The sequence below is a fragment of the Brachyistius frenatus genome, unplaced genomic scaffold (genome assembly GCF_029030835.1).
Source record: "Brachyistius frenatus isolate BFR_SWC_R1_liver_20210118 unplaced genomic scaffold, ASM2903083v1 Contig_2, whole genome shotgun sequence".
Taxonomy (NCBI): Eukaryota; Metazoa; Chordata; class Actinopteri; family Embiotocidae; genus Brachyistius; species Brachyistius frenatus.
In genome coordinates this window covers 1,352,389-1,370,979 of record NW_027210601.1, presented here as the reverse complement: position 1 = coordinate 1,370,979, position 18,591 = coordinate 1,352,389, and the positions used below count along the sequence as shown (strand labels likewise).

The window sequence follows — 18,591 nt, the reverse complement described above, 5'->3', positions numbered from 1 at the left end:
TTTACCTTCACTGCAGAAAGAAGCAGGCCTTAATTTGAAGCAGATTTATATTAGAGACAAGCCTTTACTCCCCACATTTTTTTGTTTTTAAGTGGATTGTTGTCATATTTCAGACAACTCCCCGTTTCCTGATCATTAATTTGCACTTTTGTTGTTTTCCTTTTTAAATTTTTTTTAAATTTGTGTTTAAGTACTGTCAATTCAATGGCACAAAAATCACTTCCTGCACAACATCTGTGCAGGATGTGATTTTCAAACTGATAATCCTCCACTTGCTGAGAGCTTCTTTCTGGAAAGGCTTTTCATGTGAACCATTTTCAGGAAGTGTTTTACTGAAGGGAGCTAAAAGCAGTTCAGGTCAAAGCAAGGGCCGGTGGGAAAAAAGAGAATGAAAAGTGACAATATTTCTGTTGAAAAGAGACTTTATCATCGACAGCGTAATATAATTGCGATTGGCCTTGGTGCAAATATCTTTCTTGGGCCCTGCACCTCACAGAAACTTTTGAGACGCAACCAAATGAAATAGGTCAAAATGATGGGACAAAATAATATTAATTTTAAACCTAGCATGAAGTTTTGAAACATTATAAACAAACAATGATACAAAAAAAAAAGGGGCTCCGACACAAAACCATAAGTGCAGAGGGTGGGAAGGTGGTATATACAGTATACCTATCACACTGGTCAGAAGTCCATTGAGTTTATGCCTGCTGGATACTTCACTTAAACTTTTTCAGTTTAAGTGTAAAAGGGCCAGATGTGATATCATGCCTGGGACCTGAACAGCACTGGTGCCCTGGTGAACTACACTGACTTTTCAAACTAATGTAATGCATGCACATACTCTCAGATTATGATGTGAGCCATTACAATACAGGTAATTTCACCCCTCAAGGCTTTATAGGGCTTTTCTTTATTCAGCTATAATTTGATACTTAGCCACTATTTAAATCCCAGCTTTGATATGATCTTACTTTTTAATTATTTCTCTCCTGTGAAGCACTTTTTGACCTTGCTCTAAGGTGCTACACTAAATAAAGTTCAGTCATTTAAGGACTTGCAATATATATACTGTGTGTGTGTATATATACATATACATACATATATATATATATATAGAGAGAGAGAGAGATATGTTGGTATATCTAATAGATATCTCCTTGATATAACAGATATAGAGAAGCGTTTGTCTTCCATCAGATCTCAGAGGGAGGAGGTTTTCCTTTTCTCACCTTCTCTCTCTCTCACTCCTCACTCTCCCCTTCTTCTCACCGTCTTTGTCATTCTACCTTCTCGTCACCTACTGTCTCGCTCCCTCTCCAATATTCTCACCATTCCTCCTCCTCCTCTCTTCCTGTTCATCATCTCATCACCACTCGCCCATCTCTACTTTCTCACTTCATTTCTCTCTCGCTCTCTATGGCTCAGCTTCCAACTGGGTACAGCTGTATCTCCCTTTAGCAACAGCTCAAGGAACTGCACCCTGGGCCTAGAAATACTTCACCATCTCCTCTCCTTCCAATTTTTTTTAATTTTTTTTTGCTCCTTGCCAAGAGCATCTCCAGAAGCGACAGCTTAGGAGACTTAAAATACTTCAGTTTCCTTCTCCTCCTTTTCCCACTTTCTCATCAATCCATCATACACAGTACATTATAGACAGAGATACAGCTGGTGAATACAAGGAACCCCAACCAACAGCACTCATGATGACGCATTACCAATATCAAATAAAGAATGTTTATATTTATTGTATAAAACTGATAATTTCTGTCAGTTTTACCTTTGGAGATCCTCTCGCACGCACGCACACTTATTTGTAATTACATCAAATCATGTAAAGCAATGTGTGCACCAAATATTTAAAACAAATTCTCTGTCCTTTTTCTCATCTCCTCCGCATCTTCTATTTCCTCTCATGTTCCCTCCATCTACCAGATTTCAAACTTTTCTACCCCAGTGTCTGTTCTCCCTGAGGCCTAGACAGGTTTCTCTCACAGGCTGCTTCCTGCTCTAGCCAGTGGGCTGGCGCTGCTGAGGCTGGTGGGCTGTCATTTCCTATATCATCAATAAAAAATAAAAAAAAGAGAGGAGTGGAAAGGGATGAAAGACAAGAAGAAGAATGTGTGTGTGTGTGTGTGTGTGTGTGTGTGTGTGTGTGTGTGTGTGTGTGTGTGTGTGTGTGTGTGTGTGTGTGTGTGTGTGTGTTGGGAAGGGGGGGGGTGAGCTGAGAGTAGCCCCGAGCAAAGTGTCATCACTCAGCTAAACTCTTTCTCTTGCACTCTCTTTTGCTTTCTATTTTCTGCTGTGGGAGCAAAACAGAGGCGATGCAAAGAGACTGCTTTATTAAGCTCCGAATGTTTTCCAAGAATTTTCGGAGTGACAAAGATCCCTAGAATTTGTTTCTCAGCCCCTGCGGCTAAAGCCCTGTTTGAGAGTCTGTGCCGACGGGTGCTGATGGAAGGAGTAGTAGTGGTGGTGCATAGCGCTGCTGGTGGTGGCTGGCAGAGGGAGGCTGTTAGAAATGAGGAAGAGACGAGGGGAGCTGAGAATCACAGGGTGAGAATGGGAAAGCGAGGGAGAGGACGGAAAACAACAGCACCTGCCGATTATTATTAAACATGCTGCGGAGGATCCATTGTGAAAAGCGGATCATGTAGAAAGCTAAATAAATGAAGATCAAGTGAGAAACTGCATGGTGCCACAGTGTGCACAGGAATAGATAAAGGCAGGATGATGGTGGATTTAGGCCGTCTAAATTTCTTCCGTCTCTTCATGTAATCCCAGACCAACTCTCTGATGTTGAGCTCAGGGGTTTGTGGGGTCCAGACAATCTGTTGCTAGACTTGTTCTTGTAAGCTGAAGACAGTTCTTTTTGGCTCTAGATGTGTGTCCGGGAGTATTATGCTGCAGAATGAATTTGGGACTGATCAGACGGTGTGTGTGTGTGTGTGTGTGTGTGTGTGTGTGTGTGTGTGTGTGTGTGTGTGTGTGTGTGTGTGTGTGTGTGTGTGTGTGTGTGTGTGTGTGTGTGCGTGTGTGTTCATATTCTAAATTCAGAGAACTCTTCCGTAACAGATAATCCATCTCAAACTTGGTAAACTGTTAATCTCTGTTTACAACTAAAATGACTGTCTTTCCCTTTCTGAGTATTACTAGTCTAAAACCCTTGCAACATTGTGAAGGTATTTGTTCTTCTGTCAGCACGCCAGCACTGATTATCCTTGCACCTGCATTGGAGGGAAATAGCACCTACACATATTGCCGAGATGAATGTCTTGCATAAAGTAGGAAGACTCTTTCGGCTCGACAGCTATTCTGTGTTTTGTTTGCAGTCTTGATAAAAAAATTAATAAAAAAAAAAGACTTCCTTGTGGTTTTAAGTACCGGTACTGAAAACAATGTCAGTATACTTTTACATCTCCTCTTTACAACCTCTTTATGGTCTCTGGCTCTACTGAGGACACACTGTTTTGTGTCCATGTCTTTAAAGCACATTGATGGCAAGGAGTCTTGATTGACTGACTGATAATCTGAGTTATCCGAGTGACACATCTCCAGACTAACCACGGGTCTTTTGGTCTTGTAACTTGCTGGCTCGGCAAGAGAATGACAGCTCACTGTTTTCTTTTAAGGTTGGACAATGGGACGTGATGATGGCAGATGTAATGTATGACATCTAAAAAATACACAAGTCTAAATGGCACAGTGACTGAATATGGTCTTGTGGACATATTCAGTGTGGATAGTATTCAAAGCACTTAAACCTGCTTTATAATAATAATCATAATCATAATAATAATAAAAATATAAATATGAATTTATACAATATGGGTTCTTTAAAGGTTCCCTGTGAAATGTTTTAACCTGTGGTGGCTCTGAGGTCTGTTTATAAAAGTGGGGTCTCATATTGTAGATATCTTGTGCATATGTGCGTTACGCCTGAAACATACACAGAATTCATTTCGGTGGATAACATGCATACAAATTTCTCTGTTTACAGAACCTCACATCATAGCCTACTTTTAACTGGAAGCTCGATGACAATGTGACAACCAAACAACAACCTCCAGAAAAATTATGCCAACGCGATAGTTAAAAACTGCAGTTCTTAAACTGGCCACTTGAGGCTGGCTCCAAAAGTGAGTCAATCACAATGGACCCCCCCCCCCATGATAAAATACCCATATTTACAGCAGTGTTAAACATGTTTACAGCCTGCTGCTGCTGCTGCAAAAAAAAAAACAACGTTTTGGTCTATATAGCACATTTCCCTCTTCATTACAACTGTACACGCACCTCTTTAAATTGTATTTTGGCTTAAAGTTAGGCATAATTAAGGGCGAGGCTGCTTACAGTGACGTGGGTGCTGTGACAGTTGGCTTGCAGCCTGCAGGTTTCAGCAACCATATTTTATTTGACCAGCCTCAGCCCTACCAATAAACCACCTCCGAGCCCATTTTTTTATTTTTTATTTTTACTTAGTCATAGACTCCCAAGAGGACGATGGCCTGAGCTACCCAGAACTGAGCTTCAAAACCACCGTACAGGAAACCTATGGGTGACGTCACGGAGCCTATGTCCATTGTTCATCTGGTCGGGCTAGCAGTGGACAGGCACATTAGCTCCAACAGTTTCTCCATTTTCTCTTACCTGTTCTGTTTACTTCACCCAAGCACTTTGTCCACACTGCACACCACTTTATTTAACAGAGCATTATCAAAGAAGGAAAATATGGCCAGATATTACATATAACTATAGTTCATGAGCAAACTCTTCAGCTTGTTAGTATAGCTCAGTCACTAATGAGACAATATGTCGACGCGACTAATAAGCTACATTCGTTTCCTCTAGTTTGGACTCTACAGCTCTTGGTCCTCTAAAAGTTCAGCGCTGTCAGGACCAATTTATTTTTTTTCTTTGAAGATCTTTTAATTTTTTTTCTGGTATTTCTGCCTTTGACAGCGCACACTAAAGAGCGAGACATGAAACATGGGGAGAAGGAGCAGGGGAGTGACCTGCTGGAAAGGTCCGGTCGGTCTGGAGTCGAACGAGGGACTCTTCTGTTAAGGGCAGTTTAGTCCAAGGGGTATGCGCCCTAACTACTCACCCATCGGCTCATCCCCACCGTCAACACGCGTGCGCACGGATTTATTTCGTGTGCTCAAGTGCATCTGCTGATTTGGGCATTTCTATCGATGTTGCTGTGTGTTGTCTTAAATCGTGGCTCCACCAGGTAAATATGTAGCGAGACATAACTGTGTACTTTAACATCGACAAGTCATCCTGTTTACAAGTCTGAGAGGTCTGTGATTATTGTGCACCAACAGGTACCAGAAGAGATTTGTGACTCCTGTAGTTGCATAATCCTTTCTGATTCATCCCTTGGTGCGGGCTTTAAAACATACAGTAATTGTCTTGACTACAGATGGAATGTGCATAAATGCTGCACAGTAAATTATTTGAATATTCATCAAAATGTGAGCTGTTGGTGTTTTTGTGAATAATCTTTACCCCAGAAGAGATCCAGATACAATATGTGCTCTAAAAACTTGGATGCTGCATGAGGTTGATAGTAATACATTTCAGTGTGTACAATGTGGGTGAGTTCTATGGTGAGATATGTTGTATGTTCTTCTGATGCATGTACCTTGTGTGAGAAGTTGAAGAGTCCTGACTTCCTCCCGAACACGAAGCTGCAGAACCTGCTGCAAGATGTGCTGCCTCTGGGCTTCCTGCATGATTCCCATTCGCTCCAGCTTTCTGTCTGTCAATCTCATCAGAGCCCGCCCTAAAGAAGAAAAAAAGAAAAAAAAAGAAAAGCTGAAATGTTAAGGGACAGAGCAAGGGAAGCCAGCGGGAATTCAGCATGCACTGCAGAAGACTCTCTAAAAGGGTATAGATAAAGCATTTATGCCAGTGGAAGAACACAGTAGGGACACACAAACAAAGATTACGACTGCACAAATCAAGCGTCGCATGTGTAAATTCCTGAGGCTTTTCGACATTGCAGCGTTGTTTCCATAAAAACATAAAATCAAACAGATCGAAGAGTCTTTTTCTATTATGTGAACATCAGATAGTTTGAAATTTCCAATTAAGCCCAGCACAGCTCAATGTGAAGTAGATTCTTCTTTGCATAAATATCAGTAGTATCCCTTGAGCAAGAATCCCTCTCAGCTCTTTCCGTAATTGCAAATCCTTGTATAAAATCCATAATTTAATCATCCAATCAGTTTCTATGAAGGGGATTTGGGCTGCTGATAAAAAGGCATGTAGAGTATAGTGTAATTATTAACGCTTGTTATGAGTGCCTTTGTAACGTGTGGGATGGTAAGCAGATAGGATAATAATGCAGGCTAATTACGAGGCATTAGGTTGGTCTGATGGCTGCCTGGACAAGAGACTGTCTGATTGGTGTGACAGTCGGGGTGAAGAACAGTCCTGATGAGCTCATGAAGGTTTGTCTGTCACAGTCCCCCTCCTCTTTTATTAATCTTTGCTTTGACGGTTTGCGGCCAGATCAACAAGAAAAATTATTGAATCGCCAATCATCCCAGATTGCAACTGAACGTATATGTAAATTGGTGTTTATGTTCATATTCAATACCCTTTTTTTTTTTTTTTTAGCAACAATGTCATGTCTCCTGACTTGTTTGGACAATCCATTGTAGATTGTTAGAGCATGCAGAGCCCCATGTTACCACTTTGCTACCAGAGCTGGGAAAGCGAAGTACCCTTAAGTGTTTGTGATATAATATTGACAGCGTTAGGGCCAATTTTATCCTGCCTTAACAAAAGAAGCTCCTCAACCAGCCAGATGGGGGTAAAATGCCAAACATAGTTAAGATGCTTCCACGTAAAATGGCACTGAAGTAGACATTACATAAGCAGTGGGGAGCTAAGTACAGTCATAAAGGCTCAGAAGTAAGAAGAGCTTATTAAATGGGAAGATGGAAAGACGAAGATTAGTGAGGTGGAAAGGGAGAGTGGACTCGTGAACCGAAGGCGGGGCGGAGGGTGGAAAGTTGGGGGAGAAGAGGGAGACGTACGAATTGACAAAAAAAAAAAAAAAAAAAAAAAAAACGGCGAAGATAAAGCACGCTGTTATGAGTTTATAAATATTGACCAACCATCCCTTGGCACCTGATATTGTAACCAAAGATAGATCGGCATGGCAACAGAGGTTCACTTTTTCTCTGCCTCAGTAATGTCTTAAATAAGAGCAGATGCAAGAGATAAATCAGAGCACTGTGTAAGCGCACGGCTCATGAGGAATCTTTCATTCTTTAAGATTATCTATTAAAGCAGTCACACATTGGTAATGAGAGAAGCGTTTCCTTCAGCTGTGCCCTTTAAATATTTTTTCTGGTTATTTAAACCCAGTGCGGGGTAAAATGCCTCAGATCAGCATTCATTTACTGTCGAGTCTGATGGTCCTCTCAGTCATTGCTGTATTTAGATAAACATAATATCTGTCTGTTATAAAGTATGAGGTCTTTCTTTATTGGTATTAGTGTATAAATAATACCAAAACGTACTTTCATTTAGAAGAGCTCAATAACAACTTTTTTAATTTGCTAGCTTTCAAGACACCATACCCCTCCCCCCCCTTCTGTTTCTGAGTTAGGGCAGTAAATAATGGGCAGTGAAAGTATTTTTGCAGAACATTTTGATGTCAGAGTGAAATTGACCTTTGACATTACCATCACTTCATCATTTGATCCTTTTAGACATCTGTACGAAATTTTGGCACAATTGGCAAATTAATTCTTGAGTTAAGGCTGCGAACGTATTGTGTGAGGTGACCTTTAACCTTTGGTCGTTAAAATTGAATCAGTTCATCCGTAAAATCCAAGTGAATCCCCTCAATGTGTTCCTGAGGTATCATGTTCACAATAATAGGACAGACATGAGGTCACAGTGACCTTGAACTTTGACCACTGAAATTGAATCAGTTGATCCTCGAGTCCAAGCGGACATTTGTGTCGAAGATGAAGATGACGTGTAGCGGAGATATTGTATTCAGAAGCATAGGACGGAGGGACGATCCGGAAACATAATGCCTCGGCCACAGCGGCAGTATATTCAAATTTCAGTTAACCTTTAAAATACAAAATAAAAAAGTATGCTGAGAATGCTTATGGATCTTTCAATGAGTCCCCAGGATCCAAGACAGAACATTAGTGTTTATGAAACTTTGCTGATATTGATCATTAAAAGCATTTTGGGTGAATGTATAATTCACTAGAAGCTTTACCATTGAGATTTGAATAAATCAGACTTGTTATCCTGTAACAAAGCCTGTAAGGCAGGTGGAATACTGCGAATGCCTGCAATATAAGAAGCTCTGCGGTTACTCGGAAGAAACTGCCAGTTCTCGGCAGTGGATGCCAACGCGCTACTCCTTCCGGTCAGCGAGGCAGCATCAGCGAGGTGGAACAGCTTCTGTAAGGAGTCCAAGCTTTTACTCTCATTCCCTGCAGATCTGAATCATTGGCTTCAGAGATCCCACCAAGCCTCAGTTGGGAATTATTCATACCACAATTAATACGCTGTGCAGTGTAGCATGGCCATAAGGAGAGGAAGAGGAAAAGCAGGAGGAGGAGGAGGAGGAGGAGGAGGAGGACACAAGAGGAAATTGGTCAAGAGAAAATAAATGAAACAAGAGGAAGATAAGCTTTAAGAACAGTTGAATGTCTGACAGAAAAAAAAATTGTGAATCAGCTGTAGATGTCCGACAATGAGGAAAGACCTGCAGTCAGTGGTACAAACCAAACATTATGCCAGCTGGGTGTTTTACTGCTTGGTCAACACACTCACAGTACTATGTAACAGCACTGCCTCAGTTCATTTAGCAGGTCAACACAATAAAGATGATAGCAAAAAGACGACACGGCAGAAAATCATTAACTCTTGACCCAAAACATAATCTTTACACACTCACACTATGTCACTGACATCCTTATCTTGTTTAACAGTGTGTGTGTGTGTGTGTGTGTGTGTGTGTGGGGGGGGGGGCACAAATCCAGTTCTGAACACGTGTATAATGACTCGCCTGTGTTTAAAGGTACAACAAAGATACTTTTTTTTTTTTTTTTTAACTTTAGCTATGGTCCCATCTCTGACAATATTTACACTTTTAATTTCTCGTCCCATTTTCTCTTTTGACTGAAAAGCTTAAAAGTGTTAATTTCTTAAATTTGGGCAAAATAAAATGTAAATCAGCACAAATTTCCTACAACAATAATCAAACCGCTCACCAAGAAAAAAATGTCCCCTCGGGGATTAATAAAGTAACTACCTAACCTAACCTAAGACTAAACAGGGTGAGTTATGTGTATTATGCTATCCATATTTTATACTTGTAAGTTTTTTGTTTCGATAACCGTTTTATGTTTTGTTGTTTGGGATGGGCATTTCAAGCAAAAACTCGATTTGATATTCACTGGGAACTATTCGATTATCATCCAAAGAAAATCTGCAAGCATCTAGCCAACTGTGACGGCATCCACCTGTCACTCAAAGCAACCCCGTCCTAAATAATGCATAACTTGAAGCCTTAATACAATTTTAATGGGTGAGTTATATAAAAAGTCAACCCGCCACACAATGGCCACACAGGGAAATTAGTTATAGGGACCAAAATTGTTTTGGTTTATCTCTGTTGTGGAGTCGGGTATTTTAAGATGGGGAGTCTACGGGGAATGAATCACTTTTGAAGCCAGTCTCAAGTAGCCATTCAAAGAACTGCAGGTTTTTTTTTTTTAGCACTTCCATGTTGGCAAAAGTTTCAGCTTGGTACCTGGTAGTAGCGTGTTCGTCTTCTTTTTGTTCCTAAATGGGGGTTGAAAAGAAGCTTTTAGGTGCATTACCGCCACCTTCTGGCAGTAGTAACACATGACTACCAGGTGCCAGTAAAAACAAGGGGAAATATATTTGTAAAGTGAAGACAACAGTCAGATAAACTTTGATTTTTTAAATTTTTTTTTTTAATGATTTCATGATTATTTGAAAATTCAAAAATCATGAACCAACCATTTTTTTTTGCCTAATTTGAAATTTTAAACAATTTTGGGTGGAAATTACTAGACAAACCAACCTGCATGCCGGCCTGTTTTCCACCTCAACATAATATATACTGTTTTTTTGCCCTCCTTCCTTCTGCCAAGCCTTCCTTGCTTCCCTCTTTTTCCTCTCCTATCTCACCATTCGGCTTCTTCACTACCATACATATCTGCCCTCCTGGAATGAGGTAAATAATTTCTCCCTCTCTTTCTGTGAGAGGCTTAGTGGATGCAAACTGCAGGCGGATGAGCCGCTTTGCTTTCCCTGTTTTTGAATATTTCCCTACTTCACCCATTTCTTTGATTCTGGCAGTTACCTGTGACACCCACAGGCTCTCTGATTTATAGCCAAGGATCTCTATTTCATTAGACAAGAGTTATATTACAACTATACTAAAAAATTTATGAACGGCTATATCGAACTGGATGTATTTTTTTACACACCAGACAAATATGGGGACACATGTTGTACACACATGCTTTACAGAAACACACTGATGTGCACACAAACACATTGTCCCTGGGAATTAGATTAATGAGTGGTGGGTGAGCCGCAGTGTTGAGCTGCTGCAGATTAATCTGCAGCTAGCCTGGCACAGTCAACCACAGCTTTGATGAATGGGAGCTTAAAGTGCATCTGTACGCACACACAAACACACATATACATACGCAGACGCACACCGACACCGATCCTGTAGGAGTCCACTTCATTTTGCAGGTGGAGCTAAAACGCCACGGTAATTACAGCTGTGTGTGGGGCAGCCACGTGTAAGGACAGGAGTACAAAGGCAGCAAATTAACACTCCTCCCCCTCCTGCCTTAATAATGGTACTCTTCAGCCCTGACATTTTTTGGCAGCTGTGCCGGTGGCTGCAGATACGGTATAAGAATGTCTTCTATGACTGCTTCTCCTCAGGTAAATCTTCCACACCAGTCACGCATATTTCTCAAATCTCCTGCTCAGCTGTGCACCCGTATGCGTGTCCTCTGGGGAGGAATGTCACTGAGCTGCATCTGGCGAACTGCTCTCCAAACCTGCACTACACTCTGTCAAGCACAGAACCACAGACATAACAAGTGATGCAAGTGTTGAGCGCTGGGGAGTGAGTATACCCCTCGCTTCCATATGCAATAGGATCCCCCTCAAGGATAAAAGCAGGATAACAAGAATTGGATTCAAATAGCAAACAAATGACAAAACTGCAACAGCTCAGTGCATATCCTTCACTGGTATTCACTGTGATGTGGCACAGCTTGAAGTCCTTGAAGTAAATGGTGACTGATTGTCTCAGTCGTAGAGTTGCTTGTAACCCTGGAGCTGAAAGGCTAACCGCAGCCACTGGGCACCTGCGATCCAATGCTAATGCTAATAGCAGACTGTAGGAGAAGAAGCCCGGCTTTGATTCAAGCGAGAGCAGGGTTCAGAGTCGAAGTTATGAGGATCGTTCAGCCAGAGAAGGAGAGACGCACGAATACACACCTACACACGGATAATAAGCCGCCTCAAACCTCCACTTGTCACAGCAGCAGTAGCCTCACGCTGATTTCACCGCTACTGATCTATTTCAGTTTGCTGATCATTATACTGCATCTCTGTTGGGTAGCCACAGCTAACATCCCGCAGACAGCTCACTGGGACTCCGACGCTGTGGATACAGTGGAGATTACTGAAATCACTGTTGCTGTGGAGCTACCCAGCTGTTTTTTTGTTTTTTTTTCATGGTCATTACAGAAGGACCACTGGTTGTGATTTTGCACATATAACAGGAGGAGAAGGAGATTATAACAATTTAATGGACACACTTGCGGGCCACAGACTCTATGATGAGTCAGGTGCAGCCTGCCTTGACCTTCATATATAGTAAGCTTTGAATTCAGGAGGCTCTTGGTGCTTGAGGGTTGTTGATAAGTCAATATTATCTTTTATCAGTCTTCTGCAGAATTATATTGAAGTGCTATCAAGATATATTTTAAATTTTTCCCTGTGCCTTCGATTGATAGCTTTCTATACTGCATTTTTATTTCCTTTACTGCACTATCACTACATTTGTTGAATATCAAATTAACTAGGATTTGTCATGATGCAAAATCCTACATTTTTCATACATTTGCTAATTTCCCTTTTTAAGAATGGAACATGTATTTAAGAATGACTTAAAAACAAAGGAACATTAAACAAATGAAATAAGAATGGTTAAAATCAATACAAGTGATACAGTATCTTCCATCCAGTGCTAAAGAGCAGCAAGTGCAATGCAAGTGTCTTCGTTAGTTTAGGGCCATCGCAGTTGTCATTTTCCCGGCCAGTGCCCATAGTGTTTAAATATCAATTGTGCCTGTGCCCATGTGTGTGCTCATTGGTGTGTGTGTTTCTTAAAAGGAGGTGTGGTCAGGAGCATTGTCGGAAAGTTACTATCCAGAGGGAGCAGGAAGTGATTGACCAACAAAAACATGATGTTCTGTCAATGGCACAGTATTATTTTAAGACCGTATTAGCAGAGTAGTATGCACTTTCATATGGAAGTGCACAATGCGTGTACACTGTGCCTTTTACAAAAACAACAACAACAAAAAGAGCAATGTGAATGATTTTTTTTGTCTACATCAATCTGCACAGGAGCAGATTGGTTCCCAAAGAAGCATTCTTTCTTTCCAATATGTTTGTTCTAATATCAATGCACCAAGGTGCACCGGACATTTAAGGGGAAGATGACAGTCTGAATAGTTTATTTCATGTTACGCCAAAAACACAGCTCTGATTAATTAGGAGATTAAGATTAAGTACAACCCAATTGAACCATGCACTTTACTTTGCGCTCAGATTATCTGTCGGTAAACCAGCTAAAGTGAATTGCACACACCTTAAATGCACTTGCAGCATGCGCTTTAGACCTCTTAAGAGCCCTTTAACTTTTATTCTAGGTAAGTGTCGAGCTCTAAAACCCCAAGTCCAACAATTCCCGTAATGAAACTGAGTAGTATAGTTTGTTGGACCCTCCCAACCTCAACCTGCTAAATGCCCATATAATTTTAATTATTTACTTAGACTTGCATTCATTCTAATCACATTGCACAGCCCTAATTATAACTAAGAAGTATGCAAGAGCACTGAATGCAATTTGGCAACAGGTAATTGTCATGTAGCTAATCATTTCCTGTTCTGGTATGTTTTGAATTATACATCAAGGTTGATCCACGTGGTCACAATCAGCAACAGCACCAGAGTTAAAACAGCAAAAATCCCAAAGTAAACCACGCACAGCCCACAGGGCTTCACTGAGATACTGCCTGGTCTCAGCTCAGCCTCTCTTTGCTAAAGTGCCACTGCTAAATCATACAAGTGAAAGACTGGGCGGACACACGAAAAACCCGTGAGAAGATGACTGTGCTTGAGACTGTAATCACATGAGCACATAGTGACAATGAGTTAAGTTGTCTTTGACGGAAGCTGTCATTTTCTTTGTAATGATCATTACCTCCGGGGCACACGAGATGTAATGACTTAAATATCGGGGGTCCATTTTTCTCTTTTGTTCTCTTTCCTTTTCCTTTATATGATTACAAAGAAGGACAATTTGTAGGTGTTCATTATTAACATGAGCACTATTGACGTATAATATATAATGAGCATCCTTCTTTATGTAACTGCTCTGTAGCATATCATTTACAGTCCCTGAAGATTAATTTCCAAACTCTCCATATGGAGAAGCAAGGACGACATTTCCAAAACATGCAATTGGCAGAACAGTAATTAATATTATATTGCACACGGCTTTATAATCACCTTGCTAATAGCATCATTAACCATGATTCCTTCTGTCTGTGGATCAACGTGTCCCCCAAACAGCTCATCAGCAGCGAGCTGTTCAATCGTCCCTCTTGGAAATTACACAAAACAATGGCCACCAGTGGAGCCGTTTTGTGACTCGTGAGTTGATGTGCAGCCATGTTGGTCCCTTTGACTGGTTTGCTATATGCCGGTTCCTGTATTACACAGCAGCGTTTTTACGACAGCAGTCTGTCATGCCTACAGAATTCATTGCCTCATTGCTTAAGTGCTGTTCAGGCCTGTTGCTGGGTGTCGAATCTCCCGTTTTAAAACAGCATTTGTTACCTTTCATCATCTTCTGTGGCTCATCAAATATACATTTTGTACCCAGTGTGAGACCTTCCAGTGGTCGAGGAGATCGCTGCTAGAGCTACGCGGCCTGCTGTGGAGAGACGCTGCATCCAACAAGCTGGGGGCTTTAGAAGAACTGGAGTGGTAAAGTGTGAGCTGCTGAATACCAGCCACCCTTCATTAAACCACGAATATTACAGGCTATTAATTATTCAGAGTGAGGCCTTACGACACCGTACATCAGTGGATATTGTGAGCCTGGTTTTACTTCTTTTTTTCTAGATTGTAGATTGAAAGCTGCAACATTTTCAACTAAGTGGATGAGTGGCGACAGCCAAAGGCAGAGCCAGAGGGGCAGGCAGGGGCGGCAGAGTGTGGCTGCATCGCGACTCGTCACTTTCAGCACTTTCAGTCTTTCTCACGAGGGAGGACGAAAAATGTCTGTTTCCGGATGCCTTCTGTATCATAATCTGTCCAAAGCTATATGCCTGTATAAATAGCAGCTGTTTCTTGATATGATATTGTAATATTTAAAGCTGTTTATTTGGCATTCATTTCGCTGAATAATGAATATATAATATATATATATATGAAACACGTTATGCCATGAATCAAGACTTTAAATATGAGTTTTAACAGTATTTCACAAATGCAGCTCCGTCTTTAAAACTGCATTTTGACTCTCCATTCAAAAGTTTGTAAACCCGCCTGTGCAGCCAGCCTCTGCAGCTGCATGTAATTCAGTCGTTGTTTGCCCATAAAGAGGCTCCAGCTTTCCACATTGTGATGCAACGGTCCTTTTCGAAAGAGAATATAACTTAATAGTGACTGACCCTTTTCTCCTCCTCCACCCTCTTGCTTTTGATTACCTGCATCACCACACCTTTTATGCTGATTACATCTAAGGTTTCGGAAACTGTGTGTTTAACGCATTAATCGTGCCAAGCTATTCTCTCAACCAAAAGAGCTTTGTCTTTGTAATTACAACGGATTAGGGACTAATATCTAATTATGCCTTAATATGCTTTAATGCATTTTTAATGGCAGCTGGGTGTTAAAGTCAAATTCGCTGGCGTCTATGTTGGGGGTGGGAGGTGAAGATTGAGAAAGGGAAAGGGTTCCTTGGCAGCCGAGGCTGGAGGGAGGATGGGAAACATTGATTTCTTTGGCAGAGGTTACAGGAGCCTAGCAGGGAGGCAGCTGCTGCATACTGAAGTCATTCAACGTTAAAATGTTGCACCAGCCCTGATATGCAGTAAAATGCATTTCCCTCGCTGCTGTTTTATGTCTAAAGAGGGAGGACACAAATGCCTCTTTGAATTATGATCTGAAATAGAGACCGTTCATTGATTTGTTACTTTATGAAGGGATGACTACATCGCCAAGACAAGTGAGATTGAGTACCGCTGGCAGCCGAAAAGAGGGTTGAGTATTCTGTTATGGATGAATTGGACAGAAAATAGTCAAAAAATGCTACGGTTTTTGAGGAGCCAGTGCTAAGAAACCAAAAGTTAGACCTATCCATGCACACACACACACACACACACACACACACACACACACACACACACACACACACACACACACACACACACACACACACACACACACACACACACACACACACACACACACACACACACTGGCACATGTTTCTGATTTTCAAGGGTCATAGTTAGTGTCTGAGAAGCTGAGAACACTGAACAAATAGATAGTTTCATAAATGTATTCATACTCACTGTTTGTTTGTCTACGCATGATTGTTTTCCACAACAATATCCCATCATTTGTTTCCCTCTTGTTTATTCTAATAGGGCATAGGAACAGAAAAAATAATATGCATAATATTTCAAAGATTGATTGGAATGCAAATTGCCTTGTGAGCCCAATTGGTGTGGCTCGGCCTGTTTTAATTGGGTTCTGTTAATTAATGCTCGATGTGAAGACAAACTGAATTAGTTGCAGGTTTGGCGCATGTCATTATCTCCTAATTGTAGCAAGCAGAAAAGCATGTGTGTGTTTGTGTATACTGTATGTGCACGAGTGTGGATACATGTTTGGTTAACCCTTTCCTCACTGGTATGATCCTGTAAAAATAATTACAGCTTAATAACAAACACAGGTCGTTACGTTAACACATCATTAGGAAGCTAAATTCGAATGTGTTTTTTTTTTATCAAGGAAAGACGAATAAGAGGATATATAATTTATTTACAGACTCTAACTGAATGCATTTGGCTTGTCAGGAACACTGAGGCATTTCATCTTAAAGTTAGATTAATTTTCTGTATTTAGATATGGACCTCAGGAGAAATTTCAACGAAATGAGTGACTAGAGAAATCATGTCGAGTGCTGTTAGCACTCGACATGATTTCTCTTTTTATGCAATGACTGCATGTATGCAATAAGGGGACTGTTTTCAGTGGTAGCCTCTTTGTGTTTGTGTTGTGTATTTCATCAGAATGTATTTATTATTGCATGCAACGCCATAATCAATAACTGGTCAAGAAAATGACGACTTCTGTTTCACATGCGCTTCGTCAATGCACAATACGCTGCTTGTATCTTGAATGAAAAGAAATGAAAAAATAAAATATCCTAAAATTCCTCTTTTTGGTGATGGATCCAAAATGTTGCAGCGGTACAGCGAGCATGCAATGAACTGTGGGTTATCTCTTGGACCTCCATGCTGGTGACGAGATGTATGTGCAACTTGAAGTGCGAAGCAGCAAGATTCATATTTTCAGACCATTAAACAGACAATACTAAATCTAAAAATCCCTCCATGCAGGCGTATAACAGCCAGAATGCATCAAAGGGTAAAACGGGAGCGTGAGTCATTACACCACGCATCATGACCGCCAAGCGATTTATCGTGCCAGCCAGTCGCTGAGACGAGAAGGTCCTCAACAGCAACAAATAAACATATTAATGTGATCAGTCGTGCTCTGAGAGGTAGAGTGCATGGCAATTAGCGGTCGTCTGTTGCTATGCGGGCTGGAGTGTCGTTAGCGACGGTGTGACCTTGAGGAGCCTCGTTAGGGGAATGATTGACGCGGCAACTGTTGTCAGTGGTAACACTGACAGTGGGAAGGGAGGGATGGACAGACGGGTAGGCCGGGTGGCGGAGCTGCAGGTGGCAGACAGTGGGTGAACAATGCACCTGGAATGTTATGAATGAGATCTGGATTCATCCAGAAGAGACTTGAGAAACGAGGCCCGAAGGGTGTCTCAGGTTTTACAGTTGATTTACAGTCATTCATTGTGTTTTCGATAGAAATGCAAAGCTAACGTTCTGATTTTCTGGTATATATTGCGTTGATTGTCACCGCCAGTCTTTGCATTACATTTACTAATGACTCAGGAGAAGTGTGCTCTATTCCCTCTACCTTTCCTCTTATCACTCACCACCAGGCTGTCCAAGTTGCAATTAAACAACTCCAGAAATCATGCACATCTATCACTACAGCAGGGGGGCTTTCAGGGGGGAGATGCTGCAGCATGCTGCCACGACCGCGGCGCCAGGTAACCTGACCTGAAGTGCATGTTTTTGGATGATGGGAGGAAGCCGGAGAACCCGGAGAGAACCCACGCAAGCACAGGGAGAACATGCAAACTCCGCACAGAAAGGCCCAGGACCGGATTCGAACCCTGAACCTTTTTGCTGTGAGGCGACAGTGCTAACCACTGCACCACCGTGCCGCCCTCTATGTTGCATCTTTTATATTTAACTCATTCAAACACAAGAAAAACAAGGCATCGCAGTTTGACAAGGCAGCCCTACATTTTACAGACTATTCTTCAGCTAGCTTTGCCTGTGTGACTGCACATACAGCAGCTGTCTAGAAGTCCTGACCTCAGAAATATGGTTACGCATCCTCAAACTTTAAGAAGAGTTGAACCCTGAATGGTCATGTACCAGCGGCTAACATTTGTAACATCCAACAAGAACATACAACATTCGAATAAGACAACACTGCAAATACATGGAGTTACATTTCTTCTCTTTTGTACGACCTACCCTTCACCTCAACCGTATCCTGCAGTAGAGTAATACCAACCGAGAGTGACGGTGAACAATCCGATCACCAAATGTCAACGTAACAGAGCCTCACTTGAAGTATTAGCTGTAATGTAATTACTCATATCGACATTGCAATCCATTACAAATGTTACCAAAATAATACTACTATCCAACACTGACCTGGCCACCGCTTTGAATTCTACTAAACTGACTACACAAAGTTCGGCAAAGCAAATTACTGCAAAATACTGCATCTGAAAGATGAGAAATAACCAAATCCTGATGAGAAAAAAAGTGTAACTGTCAGTATCAACCAAACACCTGCAGAGACAGCTAGAGTACAGAGCCCATGCCGTTTCCATGATGACCAACTTCCATGACT

The 18,591-nt window shown here is 41.4% G+C and overlaps 1 protein-coding gene across 3 annotated transcripts in view; it reads right to left on the bottom strand.

The window, feature by feature from the left end:
- Nucleotides 1-18,591, bottom strand: part of samd12 (sterile alpha motif domain containing 12) — a 105,907-nt gene that overhangs the window by 57,994 nt on the left and 29,322 nt on the right. For all 3 annotated transcript variants that reach the window (XM_069692439.1, XM_069692417.1, XM_069692428.1), the window contains exon 4: nt 5,648-5,788. In XM_069692439.1, coding sequence (XP_069548540.1) covers nt 5,648-5,788 — 141 coding nt within the window. The remainder of the gene's footprint in view (nt 1-5,647; nt 5,789-18,591) is intronic.